Consider the following 17,697-nt stretch of genomic DNA (forward strand, 5'->3'; position numbering starts at 1 on the left):
AATAGCAGAATGTCATGACACTCCTTTATAATGTGTCGTATTAGACCTATAAAAGGAATTTTTTAACTAAAGAATAAATTTCGACCTCCAACCTCTTTAAAACTTTGACAAGACTGGGAATCTGTCAGGTGTGACACAAGCATCCATGTAAGGTGCTGTGTTCACAAGGAGCAGGAGGAATGTCCCTTCTGATCAGCCAGTGACAGTGACTGTGTGCTGACCATCACTTGTTAATCAACCGTTAAATCTCCCTGTTATAAATGTACTTCGCCGTTGGCCTATGTAAATAAGTGAGAGGCTAAAAGAACCAAATATTTTCCATGCCGCTGTTTTCAAACAAATAGACTTGCATAAACATTTACTTCTGATATACAATATTATCTCTTCAGCTTCATAATTTTGTGCTAATGCGGTACATATACGACCAATTCTTGAGTATCAAATTGTACTGAAAAAGCTACAGCCTACAGACAACTGTTTGGGACGTACCATATAATGTTATAATGTAAAGCCAGCCAGATGTTAGTAAATGCAACCATCTGCCTCAAACAAGATAGACCTAAGCAGCCGATACCAGATGCTAGAAACTGTCAGGAGGTCATGCCAGGTCAAACAACATGACTGAACAATATCAAAGGGTTCAGGATTCATCTAGTTCCAAAATTTTGAGTGATCCATTACAGTATCACTCATGTGCAGTAAATCTTTGAAATCTACCTCGAGACACTGAAATATTACAAAGGATCATGTGAAAAATTACAAACAGATGTGTGACCTGTTACACACATGCAGTATATTCATTCACCAACAACCAAAAACGTCCAAAACTTTGAGAAAACATTAAAACAATAACCACATATCGCTCTGATTTCAGAGTCAACATTTCATATTAGTTTATTATTCTTAACTGTAATGGATTGCTGCTGTTGCTCGTTTGTAAATCGGTTAAACTGTGCATCAATGTAAATTATATTTTTATGTTTTGTTAATTAGCAAAAATCACCAATTTCTTCAAATGGTGAAACAAAAGGTGAATTTGACACAGTTCCTTTTTAAGGTGAATTATATCATGGATGATGTCATATGAGGCTTGTGGGTGCATGTATTCTGCAGCATTGTCTCTGTGTGTGAATGATTCATACTCATAGACGTAGGAGTCAGCTAAGGCTGGAGTTTGATGTGACATCATTATCACTTCCTGTTTTGTGTTGTTGCTGAGGAAACAGCTACTAGCATTCTGAGTTAGAGCACACTACTGAATCACGCTCTCTTTCTCTCCCTCCCACTTTCTTTCACTCTTTCCCTAGTGCTTACCACAAAAGGACCACGCTGTTCGGAACATCAGACACACCCCTTAGTTTTGCAATAATCTGAATGTATCAACATTCTGTCATATATTTAAAATCATGACATATGTTTTCAGTAGTTTAACACAATTTAGTTAGACAATCTATTAAACTTTGAAAATGTATCATGAGGAAACTTATCAAGATATATTTATATTTTTTACTGAATGAAAAGCTTAAAAATCTTGGCTTCCTATTTTTCCTCCTTAATGTTCATATAAAACATCTCTGACAGATGGTGTCACTTTGTGGTTTGACATTTTTGACTATAGCATGAGTCAGAAACATCTGTTTACTACAATAATTTCCTTAGAAAACACAAAGAGTCTCTATCCATTGCTTTGATTATGCAAAGTGCACTGGAATCCATCACTCTGACATTTTTAACATTTCTATCACACTACCAAAGATACAGTTTATGCTTATTAGATTCTAAAAAGTGTAGTTGATGCATTTTTAATGATAGGCTGAATTAAATTTTAGATTGTTTTGAAAATAACAATATGTGAAAAGAGTCACACGAGAGCTGTTTATTTTAATTCACCCTTCTAAAAGTTGACATCTATGTCAAATCTCTATAATGTCTTGATACAGATACAACAACCATATTTTGGATGTATAATTTTTAAGTTATAGCCTATCATTATTTTATTAAAAGAACCCCAGAGCCCAGTTTTGAATAAATAACTGTCTGATTCACACAGGCCTAATCTTTAATTTTTGACTCTGACTGTATTTTTCACTTACATTGTAATCATATAGAAAAAGAATGACAAGGAATGCAGTTTATATCGTTGACCACGTAAAAAAAAAAAAAAAAAAAAAAAAAAACAGGAAGGTAATTAAACGTTTTAAACCAAAGGCTAACACGCTTGTACATGCCCTTTTTCTCTCTTCACCATTCGCTAACCGGGACCGTCCCGCGCATGGCTCCAGACAGCTGTTGGCGCAGCACGTACAGAGTGTCGCGCCTCCCTCTTCCTTATTTTCCCCTCAATGCGCCAATGTCCGCATCGGACGCCCGCTACATCCTCCGGTGGGCGGGTGCGCGCGGTCTGAAAGCCCTCCTCTTTTTAAAAAGCGGACCGCAATGATTTAGAAGTTCAGGAATCCCACGTGACGTCACCACGAGGTGATGTAATGCTTCTGTAAATAGATCATATTGTAATCGCGTTCACTTCAGCGTGCTTCGTCCCAGCGCGAGGAGCGTTGCTAGTCTCAGTCTGCGTGCGTTTAGGTAAGTTGGTATTACTGTTTTACACTTGCGCTTGTAATATAATTTCACACTTAGTTCAGTACACAAACGGAATGGTGTCTTGTACAGTGTTGTTGGGATTTTTGTTGCTGTTGTTATTGTTTTACTGTCAAGTTGGTATCTGTCAAAGTGCCGGTTTCCATTGAAATGTTCGTAAACTGTCTGAATGTCTGTTTAAGGGGGTGAGACCCCACCAAGCAAACAGATAAAATAAGTAGTAGAATAAAAAAGGGTATGACTCTGTAAAATGGATGTCTGTACATTTTTAGTGAAGATTGTCAACAAACTTGTCAACAACGCATTTTAGCAGAATATCAGTCTGGCAGGTAACGTTAGCTGTTTAAAGTCTATTTTAATTTTACATATTAATGTTATATCGCACACCTGCGCGTGTTTTGAGGGAGAAAGTATTTGCATTTATATATATACACCCTGTATGATATCTACTGTCACGCATACTCCAAACTGATTCAGACAACTTCACGAAGGTTTTTTTTCCCTTTGCCAAAATATGACACATTATTGCCCCCGGGTGGGATGTCTGATCTTGTTTGGGTTTGTAAGATTCGTGACACCGCGTGAGTCCTCCGGTTTCGCCATTACGTCATTCTGCAGGCCGGTCAGACTGTTGGCATCAGCACCGTAGACCCGTCCTGCCAATTCAAACTCCTGCCCCGGCTGAACTATGATGTCATGACTAGAGGAATGCTCTAATGCTTTTTATAAGGCGCGACTATGATGTAATACGTATCATATGCAGATAACACAGAAACTCAAAACAGGGAAATGTGGGCAACATAAAGAGAACTGAGAGATCTATCTATCTATCTATCTATCTATCTATCTATCTATCTATCTATCTATCTATCTATCTATCTATCTATCTATCTATCTATCTATCTATCTATCTGTCTGTCTGTCTGTCTGTCTGTCTGTCTGTCTGTCTGTCTGTCCATCAATTTGTCTCTGTCTTTATTTGCATAAAGGTTTTGTAGTTAACTATAGATAGATAGATAGATAGATAGACAGAACTAAAAGACTAGGAAATTAAACTAATTCATATTTGACACTATATTTGCCTGTAGATGTCATTTATATCTGTTTGTTGTCTATTTGTCACGAGCACTTTACAATGTCATCTCCCTTGTGTGCGTGTGTTTGTGTGTCTGTGTGCATGTGTGTGTGTATGTTATTTAGGTTTTTTAGATCTCAGTGATGAATGTTGATCAGGACAGGCCATATGTGTGCACTGCTCCTGGATGCTCACAGGTAAGAAACAGATGTCCAGTTTGCGGATAGTTGTTTTTATATCATTCAGAGCCACAACTATGTGTTTTATGTATGCTGTCACAAGTTTTAGCCATCAATTAGATTGTTAAATCGATTAATAACACTTTATAATTAATTACTTTTGAAAATGATTATTCATTTTGGAACTAATGGGTAATTTCAAAGATGCCAAGAGCTGTGCTGTTTCAGCATTGTCACGGTCTGCCATGTTTCTTGTTCTCATAGCGCTTCCAAAGAGAAGATCACCTAATTATTCACAGACACAAACATGAGATGACCCTTAAATTCCCTTCTATTAAGTGTGACAGTGTGCTGTCAGGTAAGGGTGTTTTCACACATAATTACCAACTCATGTCAAAAGGTTGTGCTTTATCATCAACACTGTTTTAATATCTTGCGGTTTTAATATCTTTTGTAACTAAAGAGTATCACTCTACAGCTTGTGGTTCAGTAATATAAGAGCCTGTGAAAAGCAAATGTGTGTCATAGTAGGTCATGCTCTCCATCTCCTTTAATTTAGTATTTAAACAATGTCTGTTACCCTGGAAACACAATGTCTGACATATAAACATCAGCCTGACCCTTGACCTCTGGGGTCTGTGAGCCATCATTGCAGCGACAGAAACATTTACATAAAAAACAAAAGGAGGACTTTACCTTCTGACCCCTTTCATAGTAGCCTAGAAAAAGCAGTTTCGTTTAGACCACCCCTGAATTACCAAAACAACAAGAGCAAAATCAGGCTCATGTTTATGACACAGGGTTAATTTTTAACATTTCTGAGCATGCCAGAAGATTACTTCAGTAAAAGCTCTGCTCATGACATTGAGACGAGGGTTAGTTTCTCTACCTTTGTTTAGAATGCCTGGAGGTTACTTGATATTGATCTACTGATCTGAAGTTTTTGTTCCTTGACCTTGAGAAATTTCCTATGCCTCCTTAGTTCCCATGCGTTTAGTCTATGTTCTACAGTATAGATAGATATATAGATACATACACATTTCCTTAAGCTTTAACCTTTTTTTATGCTTTATACTAAACTATTTTTTCCAGCACTTTATTTTTTATAAAAAAATTTAACAGACATCAAAAAAGCAGATGTTCCAAATATGTATAGATAAATCTAATATTAATCATTTACATTTACATTTATTCATTTAGCAGACGCTTTTATGCAAAGCGACTTACAGATGAGGAAGTACCGTAATAATAATAATAATAATAATAATAATAATTAATAATAATCAATGTATTATTTATAATAATATATAAAATAAAATAAACAATATTACAATTATTAATATATGCTGTGTCCTACTTATTTATGTATTCTTCTCATTTCTTCATATTTGATTTCAATAATTTATTTTGCCTTTTGTTCCATTTTCAACTTTTTTTTACTTTTCATTGTTATTTCTTATAAACCTGTTATGATTATTTTATTATTATTATTTTATTAATATTTTATGCAAAGTACTTTGAATTACCATTATGTATGAAATGTGCTATATAAATAAACCTGCCATGCCTTAATTACGGTAATACAAATTTTAGTGTTTTACATTATTTTGTGTGTAGAATCTGATGACGCTGTTTGCATTTGTGATAAATATGTACTCTTTATTCATCTGCAGATCAGACTCCAACTCCGACCCGTTTCTTACAGGACTGTGAGGAAGTGGGCCTCTTTACTGACCTGGAGCTTAACCAATCACAGGCAGAAGAGACCAGAACGGTGAGAAGAAAAACATGTTTCAAAAGCTTACTCAAATGTGCAGATAAATAAAAGTTTGCATAAAGTCTTTGATGTGTGAAGTAGAAGAAAAGATTTTGCATATGATTCTGTGCTTGCTTGAGTGTGTGTGTTAGTGTTGATTGTAGTAAGAAAAATCAAGATCAAATTATCAGATGATCAGATTAAGAGTATTAAATATCAAACAGTTTTCATACATATACAACCCGAATTCCGGAAAAGTTGGGACGTTTTTTAAATTTTAATAAAATGAAAACTAAAGGAATTTCAAATCACATGAGCCAATATTTTATTCACAATAGAACATAGATAACGTAGCAAATGTTTAAACTGAGAAATTTTACACTTTTATCCACTTAATTAGCTCATTTAAAATTTAATGCCTGCTACAGGTCTCAAAAAAGTTGGCACGGGGGCAACAAATGGCTAAAAAAGCAAGCAGTTTTGAAAAGATTCAGCTGGGAGAACATCTAGTGATTAATTAAGTTAATTGATATCAGGTCTGTAACATGATTAGCTATAAAAGCTTTGTCTTAGAGAAGCAGAGTCTCTCAGAAGTAAAGATGGGCAGAGGCTCTCCAATCTGTGAAAGACTGCGTAAAAAAATTGTGGAAAACTTTAAAAACAATGTTCCTCAACGTCAAATTGCAAAGGCTTTGCAAATCTCATCATCTACAGTGCATAACATCATCAAAAGATTCAGAGAAACTGGAGAAATCTCTGTGCGTAAGGGACAAGGCCGGAGACCTTTATTGGATGCCCGTGGTCTTCGGGCTCTCAGACGACACTGCATCACTCATCGGCATGATTGTGTCAATGACATTACTAAATGGGCCCAGGAATACTTTCAGAAACCACTGTCGGTAAACACAATCCGCCGTGCCATCAGCAGATGCCAACTAAAGCTCTATCATGCAAAAAGGAAGCCATATGTGAACATGGTCCAGAAGCGCCGTCGTGTCCTGTGGGCCAAGGCTCATTTAAAATGGACTATTTCAAAGTGGAATAGTGTTTTATGGTCAGACGAGTCCAAATTTGACATTCTTGTTGGAAATCACGGACGCCGTGTCCTCCGGGCTAAAGAGGAGGGAGACCTTCCAGCATGTTATCAGCGTTCAGTTCAAAAGCCAGCATCTCTGATGGTATGGGGGTGCATAAGTGCATACGGTATGGGCAGCTTGCATGTTTTGGAAGGCTCTGTGAATGCTGAAAGATATATAAAGGTTTTAGAGCAACATATGCTTCCCTCCAAACAACGTCTATTTCAGGGAAGGCCTTGTTTATTTCAGCAGGACAATGCAAAACCACATACTGCAGCTATAACAACAGCATGGCTTCGTCGTAGAAGAGTCCGGGTGCTAACCTGGCCTGTCTGCAGTCCAGATCTTTCACCTATAGAGAACATTTGGCGCATCATTAAACGAAAAATACGTCAAAGACGACCACGAACTCTTCAGCAGCTGGAAATCTATATAAGGCAAGAATGGGACCAAATTCCAACAGCAAAACTCCAGCAACTCATAGCCTCAATGCCCAGACGTCTTCAAACTGTTTTGAAAAGAAAAGGAGATGCTACACCATGGTAAACATGCCCCGTCCCAACTATTTTGAGACCTGTAGCAGAAATCAAAATTGAAATGAGCTCATTTTGTGCATAAAATTGTAAACTTTCTCAGTTTAAACATTTGCTATGTTATCTATGTTCTATTGTGAATAAAATATTGGCTCATGTGATTTTAAAGTCTTTTCGTTTTCATTTTATTAAAATTTAAAAAACGTCCCAACTTTTCCGGAATTCGGGTTGTACACAATTAGGGAGGGATATATCGAAGACAGAGGAAGGAGAAGGAGTATTTATTATAATAGATTTTTTAAATATGCTAAATATTAGAATATTTAGTGTATTAATGCTTTCTAAATTCTAAATATTTTCTTGCTTTTAGAACTTTGCTGCGCAGGCGCCAGGTCAGAACCAGCCTCACACTGAAACACAGCCTCAGCAGAGTCAACATCATCAGTTTCAACCTCAGCAACAGCAGCAGTGCGCTCTGGCTCATCTCAACCAGAACCGACTCCACACACATAGCTCACAGCCTCAGTCTCAATGCACTGCCACATACTCCACTTCAAATAAACAGTGAGTATTACCATATATCATTACCAAAATACCCCATATTCTTATTTTCCCATTAAAGGTCATGATTTGAACTTAAACAATTCATTTTACACAGTTTTTTGGGGGGACTTTTTTAAAAAAAAGTCAAAAAGTCAAAAAGATTTGTTGCAACACAGCATTTAACCATATAACTATATGGTTAGAGCCCAAATATTCTGGTCTGTCATGCAGCATTACATCTCTACACAGAATTTACCAATGTAAAGCTGTCAGAATAACCTTTTTCACATTTTGTAGCAGCTCTGTGTAAACTTCCTAAACTTCTTTCTACCGACCCCAAAAGTACATTTATAATTACAATTATATACACTGTTGACCCATCCCTTACACCTTAACCCACCTTTAAACCTGACCATACCACAAAACCTGTCCCTTATCTTACCCGTATCCCACCTCAATAGCAGCAGAAGTATTTTGCAATATAATACGAACACAATAAGTATGTTTTACTTATTTTATGATGTAAGTACTTAAGGGCACTTATTATAAAGTGGGAGCTTTTAATCTTTTGTCCTCAGCTAATGTGAATCCGTCTGACATTGCAGATCTGCACCCAGCTGTCTGCACAGCAGACAGACAAATGCTTTGCCTGGGACATCAGCCGTGAATGTAAGTAAACCCGAAAGCAGTTCAAACCCAATCGGAACTGTAAAATATTCATCGAAATAACACCTCTGTTTCTAATGACATAATTATGATAACTTCATATCTTATTAAAATGACAGATGGAGGCACAGTTGTCAATAAACTCTAGCATGATTGGCATACCAGGCCCCGCCCCCTCTGGCTCATGCTCCTCCCTTCAGGTACAGCCACATACTAAAGATTTGACTCCATGGCTACAGGATTATGATGTCTCTATAGAAGCATACAAATCAGACAGGGGTTATAATGCCACAGTGCTTTGTAACTAATGTAGACATCTTGATTGAGTTATCTAATTCAGATGCATGCAATGTTGCCTGTTAAAAAAGCGACATTAACACACACACACACTCAAGTGCTGATTCTCTTCAGAAAGTGGAGGGGATTGAATTTCAAGGGCTTCGTTTTGACCGGGCTATCATCTGACTTTTCAAAGGCGTCTTTGTAGATTCTCTGTGTTTTGAAAAACTTAAAAGTGCCAAGTAATCTAACCATCCAAAATAATCACCAAACACAGGAATCCTTAGATGTAGAAATTAAAAACACATGGTTGCCTGTAGAAGTTGGCAAACCTAATCTCACTTTGGGCATTTCCTTTTGAAATAGCATGAAATATCCACAGTGTTACGTGACAATGATGTTGACAGTTACCCCAGGAGCCATTCTGACCCATCTCTCCCCATCTCTAATCCTTCAAAGGTCATGCCAGCCCACAGCCAACCTGTGGTTTCCAATGGCAGTCAGAATCCTCTTTGCCACATGATGGAGATGATGTTGTCACAGCAGCACCCATTGTCCCATTTGCAATCCGCATCTCGTCATCACGCATACCAGCAGCACTGCCACAGCCAATCACCGCAAAGACTTGCACATCAACATCAAAGCCAAGACCAATCACATCACAGTCACGCTCACCATTCTCCACCTGCTCCTTTGCATCCTGGCTCCACCCACCAGACCGCCCCTCCCCTTTCACATCAGCCGATACCAACACAGGTCTAGGTCAAACTCTAATTTATATAGTTTCTAATTAATCTTTTGTAATATTTAACATAATGTTTGTGTTTTATAGATGTCGTCCACACCAAAACAGACCCCCTGCCCGCAATCTCCTCCACAGCCGTCCACAGCCAGACGCCGGCGGACAGCAATGGAAGACCCAGATGAGCGCAGACGGAAGTTTCTGGAGAGAAACAGAGCTGCCGCCACACGGTGCAGACAGAAGAGAAAGGTCTGGGTGACGTCACTGGAGAGGAAGGCAGAAGAACTTACACACACTAACTTACAGCTGCAGGTACATTTATACTTACCTTGAAGTATTAAACACAACTTAAAGTTCATGGTACTGTAGATTCATGCATTTGCTGCTTTGCTTATATATATATATATATATATATATATATATATATATATATATATATTGTTTTGTTTTCTCATAGAATGAAGTGACATCACTCAGGACAGAAGTCACTCAACTGAAGCAAATTCTTCTTGCACATAAAGACTGTCCTGTCACTGTGAGACAGAGAGAAACACAGAGTAAGTATGAAAGTATGAATCTTTGTTTTATTCTCTGTTGCTTTCTCACAAATACTAGTGTATTGAGGTTGAGTTTCATTAAAACATGTGAAGAACATGTCTGTCATATTTCACCCCATAATAATAGTAAATAAAAATGATAATTGCTGATCAGTGATGCATATTTTTTGGTCACTATAATTTTGGTCACAATTATATTCCATGACAATCAGGTACCCCAAATTATATATTAAAATAAGGCAAAGAAAAAAGTACAAATAAAAAATAAAAATGAAATGGTAAAGTTTTAATTAGAAATTTGAATTTTAACTAAAGAATATAAAAAAATATAAAGTCTGGATGCATTACAGTAAAATACATTAAAGTACATTATGTATTAAAAATACAATAGGTTATATTGAATTGAAAAATTAAATATATATGTATACACTATTAAATTTAATTTAATTTTTATATTGTGTGTTTTATTACTTAAAATGTGTGTATTATTATATATATTTTGAAAATTGATGGATTTCTTTGGTATTTATGTTTAGCTGGAGTAGGTAGTCCAACAGGAAGTCCTGTCCAGCAACATGCCATCCAACACAACAGCATCTCAACATCAAATTCGACTTTACCACACACTCACCTCCCCCCACACTCACACCCCACTAACAATACACAACTATAGCATGCTTCTACATGGACAGAAACCGATGAGAACACAAAATTCAACCCTTCTTTAGAGCCATATAGTCAGGGCACCTATGACTAAGCAGGTACCCATCAGTGCAAAATCAAAACTGAACAGCAAAATGTTTTAAACTTGGATTTATAACTAAAAGGGAATATATGCATTACATATATGTCTGAAATGTCTGAATAGAATAATTAAATTAAAAGTCTGTTTATATCTCTGGCCCTTGACATCTCCGGTAATCGGTTTTCTTTTACCTCACTGTGATTTAGTATAGTGCTGGAAAGTCTTTTAGCCTCACTAAATTTAGTTTTCTTATTTTTAAACCTGTCTCTCACCCTCTTTGTACCTCTTTTTCTGTCTTCTCACACTCTTCCTCATGCTTTGTTATAGTTGATCTTTCTCAGGGACTCTCATCTAGTTTTACTCCTAGAGTATATGTGCACATTTGTGTGTATATGTGTGTTATGTTTTGTTTTTGGCCACTGTCAGTGTAAACGCTTTGATAGCTTCAGTGACAGCTGTGTGTGCGCCAAATCCTGAAACTAATGGCAAGGCCGTGTGAAATGCATTGAATCAGGGCAGTTGTAAATTTGTAATTGTAAATAGGATTCTCTAGTTTTATAAATTTATGATGATGCAGCTAAAGCTGATTGTTACTTGTTTGTCTTCGCTGTAAATATTATTAGAGGCCTCTTGGTGAATTATCAGGTATCACATTACCTACGAAATTAAGAGTATCACAAGTGAATTTGGGATTTATAGAATAACATGCAGCTTGTTTTATAAAGACCGAGCCAACATCAAATGATGTATAGGAATGACAGTAAAGGAATCATGCATTAGTAATCGCACTCATGGCACTCTGAATGTCTTACAGTATTCTCCTAAAACAATACAGCATAGCAATCATGTCACACTAACTGGCTCAGTGACAATCAAAATGTCAATACTGACTTTTCCTGGAAATAACATGCAAGCATGTGTACCATCTCTGATTTATAAAAAATTGCTTAGGTAAAGAATTTATATGGTTATACATTCTGTGTAAAATGGAATTATGATTCTGGACATAAAAAGAATGTTTGTACACTCTGCAGGTTTAAACTGTTTTATGCATGTACAATTTGTTTTTATATTTATCTATTTTTGTACACATTTGTGGCCATTTTGAATTAAAAGCACTTAATATCTGTATCCTGATCTCTTGATTCATGGTTCATGTTAATAACTTTAAAAAGCTGTGATACAACTGCTGCCTTTAGTGTATTATCGTTTTGCTGGATTATTCTAATGTTTGACTGCATGTACTACAAAGTGATAGTTTCAAATAAATGACTGCAGAAATGTGGTTATATTGTTGCAGTTTAATCTTGTGAAAACTTTTATTAACGTTTTTTGCGCCATCTTATGGTGAGATTCAGTTCAGTAGCAGTTTGGTATAGACCTTATTCTGGGCAGCGCCATTTTTCCATTTTTTTTTTTTTTTTTTTTACAGGAATGAAAACTAGGCTGTGAGGGATAGAAGTACATTGCGTTCAGTGAATTATACTGTTGTTTATCAACAGTGCTGGGTAGATTACTTGTAAACTGTAATCCATGACTGATTACAAATTACATGACCGAAATTGAAGTTTGTAACATTATCTGGTTAACACAAATAAGGTAATGTACTCTGATTACTTTTTGTTATTTTAGATGACTTTTGATCTAACTCATTTATAACTTAGACTTGAATGTGATCATTGTGTACAGCACAATGAAAAAGAAAAAACATGACAAGTTTTCATGATTAGCTAATAATCAATGAAATCATTAAAATCTCAAACCTTGGGAATCTCTATGGACAAACATTAATAAACATGAAAACATATTATTACATGGTCAAAGTTTTTTCATATTTGAAATATTATTTTCGAGACTTCTGATATTAAAAATTATTGAACGTCACTGGATATGATGAAGACACAGAATTTCAATTTGTCTCATGCATATAAATGGTAGGTTCATTTAGAAAAGAAAAATGAAAAAGAACTGGGGTGAATCAATAAATTATCAAGAACTTAAATCAATTGTGTGAATATGTAGTCATGCAACCCATAAAAAAGTAACTGTAATCTGATTATGAGCATTTTAAAACATTATAGTCTAATTACAAGTACTTACTTTTTTTAAATATGATTATTTAATTGAGATTGCATGTACTCAATTACATGGTCTATGACTTTTATACAGTATGTGCTATCATAAATAAACTCTCTTCCTCCAAGCCTTGTCTTCATCTATGTTAAATTCAATATGGCGTCTAAACCTGCTAAGGTATATTGTAGAATTTTGAATGTCGAGATTAAATTCATTATAAAGATAAAAAATGGAAACCATTACACAATTACTATTAAAGACTACGTATTTATTAAAAACTCATGAAAATCATGAAAGTGAAACGTATAAAATGTATCAAAAGACTTTTCCTGTGCTGTACCTCACGTACTGATATACTTGCCTGGAATAGTGCAGTATATCTGCATTGGGTAAATAAGTAATATGTTATCTACAAAGACATTCATTCCAAAACCAAACAATTCTGCCAACCAGCAGCTGAGGCCTAGACAATCAATTAAAAGAAATGAAAATATGAAAAAGAAATGAAAAAAAAGTTGCAGTTTCAGTGGTTACTCATTTGTGGCCAGAATTATTTTTTGCCAAAATTGTCTTCTTTTCACAAACACCAACTACCCTTCAGTCTGAGTATCTGAGCATTATGACATCATCATCTCTTCGCGCATGGCTGTTGTCAAAGAAGCGGTCGCCGGGGAACTGGATGAGGTCACCTTCTTCAGCCAGTTGTCTTCCACTCTGGTAACCGCTGAATTCAGAAGAGACACAGGTAGCGGCCACAGTAGAGCGAAAAGGATGTCTGGTTGAGTACATGTGACGTACATGTGCATGAGTGGACGACTTCCTGCTTCTGATCCGCCTCTTCAACACACGCCCCAGCCAGACTCCGCCCACCAGGAGGAGGAGCAGCGCATTGGCTGCCAGGGCTGCTACTGTGACAAGCTGTAGATTGACTTCACTTGTCACCGAGGCAAAAAGTGTGACAAATCCAGTGCAGTGATCTCTGGGGGCAACCGGGCACAAAGCTCCACCCACAACGCTCTCCACGCAGGTGATGTAGGTGGAGTCTGGGCGGAGCTCTTGGAGGGTCACTGCCCGGTCGGATCCATCTGTGTAAATATAGCGTGGGAAGCGGAAAGCATGGCCAAAACGGTCAAATAAAACCCGAAAGAGAAGTTCTTTCCCATGAACTAGTCCAACGTCAGGAATTGTGCTCCAGCGGACTGTGGCTGTAACGGAAGTGACATCTTCCACGCTAACATTCAGGATGGAGTGATGGTTGAATTGACATGCATCAGTGATCACTTCAATCTCTGAGTCATGATGCTTGGCTCTGTCTTGTAAGGGCAGGTTGAACTGCTCCTGTGGGGCCCAAGCAAAGGTGCTGTGGTTGTGGCCTGTCAAGATAGTGGCTGTTGTCATTGGGAAATCAGATAAAGAGCCATTCCCTGTTTTCCCTGCTGTGTGTCTTGGCCTTGAGTTGACCAGTTTCCTCTTCTTCTTTCTGTCTAGTGTTGTCACGAGCCCTTGCTCCCCCTCATCCCCTCGGACACCTACATCTCCATGTTTCTCACCTTCTCGCTTCCCTCTTTCCTCCTTGAGAACCGGTGACTCCACTACTGCTCCACGGCTCTCCATTGGCTGCGGTTCTGACTCGCAGTAACCACTCATATTTCCCAGCTGGGAGTTGCTGACATAGTCCAAGTATTTTCCCGCCAGCACTGGGGGGTGAAGGCAGCGCACAAACACGGTCAACAGCTTTCCCTGAGAATGCGCATGCGTCATCCAACTTCGAAGCTTCTCCATCCGGCAGTCGCAAGTCCAGTTATTCCCATTCAGTTCTACGTGGAACAAAACGCCGTTTGTGGCGAAAATTCCACCGGAGAGATTCACAAGACGGTTGTTTTTCAATTTTAAGATCTTTAGACGATAAAGGTGGCCGAAAGCACCGGGGTCCACGCGAGATATGTGATTGTCACTGAAGTCCAGGTTCTCGATGCTCTCCAGCGGGTCTAGTAGACCAGCAGGGATCTCTGTCAGCTCGTTCCTGTCTATCTTGAACTCTTTCACTCGCGCGAGACCCTTGAGCGCTTCGTTGTCCAGCTTTGATATCTTATTGTGGCTCAAAGAAAGTCTTGTTAGCTTTTTCAAGTTCTGGAAGACGTGATTTCCAATGTGCTTTATTTGGTTGCCTGCGATTAGAAGAGTTGTTAGTGACTTGAGATGGGAAAACATGAAAATATCCAGCAGTTCTGTTTGTTTATTGTCTGATAGGTTTAAAAACTGCAGTTTGATGAGCCGCGCGAACGCATTGCGGTCAATATGGCGAAGATGGTTCGATTCTAATTGCAGGAACATTAAATTTGTCAGTCCTTTGAAGACGGATTCCTTTAAAAACTCAATTAAATTTCCGTCAAGTCTCAGTTTGACTAAACTATTTAAATGGCTAAAAGGTTCGGAAACAAAGTCCTTGATCTCGTTGTTATTGGTATATAATATTGTGAGTTTTTTCAGACACTGTAGAGTCCCAGGTTGTATTGTCGAGATTAAGTTGTTGCCCAGATAAAGCTCCTCCAGCATGGAAAGTTTCTCGAATGCTTTAGGATGTATATTCCTTATTTGGTTAAACTGGAGGTTTAGCCTGATTAGGTTCCCATAGCGTATGAAGTCGAACGCGCTGAGGTTGTGAATGAAGTTTCCCGCGAGACCGAGAACCAGCACGTCCCCTGCGCGCTCCACCTGCGGCGCTTTGGGCACCGCGCTCAGACCGCGATTTGCGCAGAGGACATGCTGCGCGTGCTGGCACTCGCATGGCTCGGGGCAAATGGCCCAACCAGGCGCGAAAAATAAAAGCGCTCCACTGCCGAACAAAAGAAAGTTATAGAGAAAGTATGCCATTCCAGTGATGAGCAAATAATACGCCTCTCAATACATTCCTTTGTTTCAGTCCAGGTTCGCCAAGTTTTTCCTCGCCAGGAATTGAATCTTTACAGATGCATTGCCGCCCGGATACAGACATTTAGATTAGTTATAAGACGAATGCATAGTGAATTTTAGCTGTATTGATAAATCCATGCACATCCGTTGCGAGCTGATGTGGCTCCAGCCGAGGAAAGATTTGCCTCTGTCAGACCCTCTCATCCCCCAAGAAGTCATCTGTTGCACATTACACACACACACACGCCATAGTCATCTTCGAGTTCAGCAGCCCGCCCCTCTCTCCTCCAGATGTGGACATTAGAGTTAACCTACTAAACAATATGGCTAAACACTCGTGTATATAGGAATCTGATATGGAGATTCTGGTTCAGATTCATTTTAACGAGACCTTAGGTTGCATTAAAGACTGTTTTAATACTTTTTGTAGAAGAATTAGGATATGGGGAGAAATATAAATGCAACTGATATTACATTTACCGCCTGTTTCCAAATGATCATTTCATATTGCAGCATTATACCTCAGGAAAACAAATCTGGCAATGGTTTGTTTACCCAGACCTTATGGTGATTTTTACAAACGTTTAGAAGCAGTATAAATAAAATGTAAATTATTTGGGCCTAATATATATTAAATAAAAATGTTAAAACAAATTAATATTGATATTCCTTTTTAGAAAAAAATCATGAAATGCAACTAATGGTTCAAAGATTTGGCTGCTTTGATTATTTATAGGGGTTCTCTCTCTTGTGCTGACTGGATAGATGGTGTAATTACTGATGATGGACTGGTCGTGTTAATTATCTGCGTGTGCTCCTTCTTAAATTTGTTAATAAAACATCACTTGTTATATGTTGTGTGCTGTAAGAACCAGTGCTTGGTTCCCAACTCTACACATGTGCAAGAAAAAGTGAATTAATGTTCTTCCCACGAAGGCCCCAAAGGGCTTGATCTTGGACTCCACTGCTTGTTTAAAAAGCACCACCAGGAAGAAAAATAGAGAAGTAAAGGGAATTTCAGACCAAATTTCTTTCTCAGGCCGTGTGGCAGGTTAAGATGTACTGAGAATCTGAAGTGAAAGTGGTCTGTGGAAACAGTGGTCTATCGAAAAACTGGTCATTTATGAGTTTTGGAGGGCTTTTATTTTGTAATGTAACATCAGCCAGTCCTGGCATTGACTGAGTGACACCCTGGGGTTGTGGATTATTCATCTGAATTGAATTTTTTCTGTGGAGACAGGGAGTTTCCTTTTTAGGGCTTTCCAAAATTAAAGACAAAACTGGTTACATATGTTTTGGAGAGCTTTTATTTTGCAATACTACGTCAGACAGTACTGACAATGGCCCAGTGACACTCTGGGGTGGCAGACTATATAATCTAAATTAAAACAGATTTGTGGAAACAGGGAGTAAATTTTAGAGCTATCCAAAAGCAAAGACAAAACTGGTCGTATAGTTTTTGTAGGGCTTTTATTTTGTAATGCAAATCAAACAGTCCTGACACTGACAGAGTGACACACTGGGGTGGTGGACTGTCAATCTGAATTGAAATTGGTCTGTGGAAACATGATCTGTCAGCCATCTCTCCTCTCAACCAGGGATCAGTCAAATCTGATTTCTGCAGCTCGTGTTAGATGTAGGGTTGTCATTTCCGTGATTTTTCCATGGAATTGAACTGCTTTTAAACCCCGTGGGTTTGAAATGTTGCAGAAATTACATTTGACTAAATTGTTTTTATTGAAACATTTTGCATTCTATGATAAAACTGTGCTGGATGTTAAGTTTTGTGAAGGAGTAACACTGAAGCATTTAGCTGCGTTTTTTTATTTTTATAAATATGCATAACAGTGACTGTTAAATATGTATTTTAGGTATGGACATTATGTATTTTGAGTTTTGATATTTGGGATATGTTCATTGCACTACTTTGGGCGCTAGTTTGGTCAGTAATTTAAGAAC

The 17,697-nt window shown here is 37.8% G+C and overlaps 2 protein-coding genes across 2 annotated transcripts; one reads left to right on the forward strand and one right to left on the reverse strand.

Annotated features, from left to right (window-relative positions):
- The first annotated feature begins 2,486 nt into the window (after positions 1-2,486).
- On the forward strand, positions 2,487-11,880 carry LOC132145261 (cyclic AMP-responsive element-binding protein 5-like). The gene is made up of 11 exons (XM_059556130.1): positions 2,487-2,583; positions 3,799-3,870; positions 4,117-4,210; positions 5,526-5,626; positions 7,588-7,781; positions 8,366-8,429; positions 8,546-8,626; positions 9,072-9,461; positions 9,538-9,759; positions 9,905-10,004; positions 10,541-11,880. Exons 2-11 carry the CDS (start codon positions 3,817-3,819, stop codon positions 10,675-10,677), a joined length of 1,437 nt encoding a protein of 478 aa, XP_059412113.1. The 5' UTR covers positions 2,487-2,583; positions 3,799-3,816; the 3' UTR covers positions 10,678-11,880.
- Positions 11,881-12,078: 198 nt separating this feature from the next.
- On the reverse strand, positions 12,079-15,967 carry tril (TLR4 interactor with leucine-rich repeats). The gene has a single exon (XM_059556128.1). The coding sequence runs from the start codon at positions 15,697-15,699 to the stop codon at positions 13,423-13,425; it is 2,277 nt and encodes a 758-aa protein (XP_059412111.1). The 5' UTR covers positions 15,700-15,967; the 3' UTR covers positions 12,079-13,422.
- Between the last annotated feature and the right edge of the window lie 1,730 nt (positions 15,968-17,697).

The sequence above is a fragment of the Carassius carassius genome, chromosome 8 (assembly GCF_963082965.1).
Source record: "Carassius carassius chromosome 8, fCarCar2.1, whole genome shotgun sequence".
Classification (NCBI taxonomy): domain Eukaryota; kingdom Metazoa; phylum Chordata; class Actinopteri; order Cypriniformes; family Cyprinidae; genus Carassius; species Carassius carassius.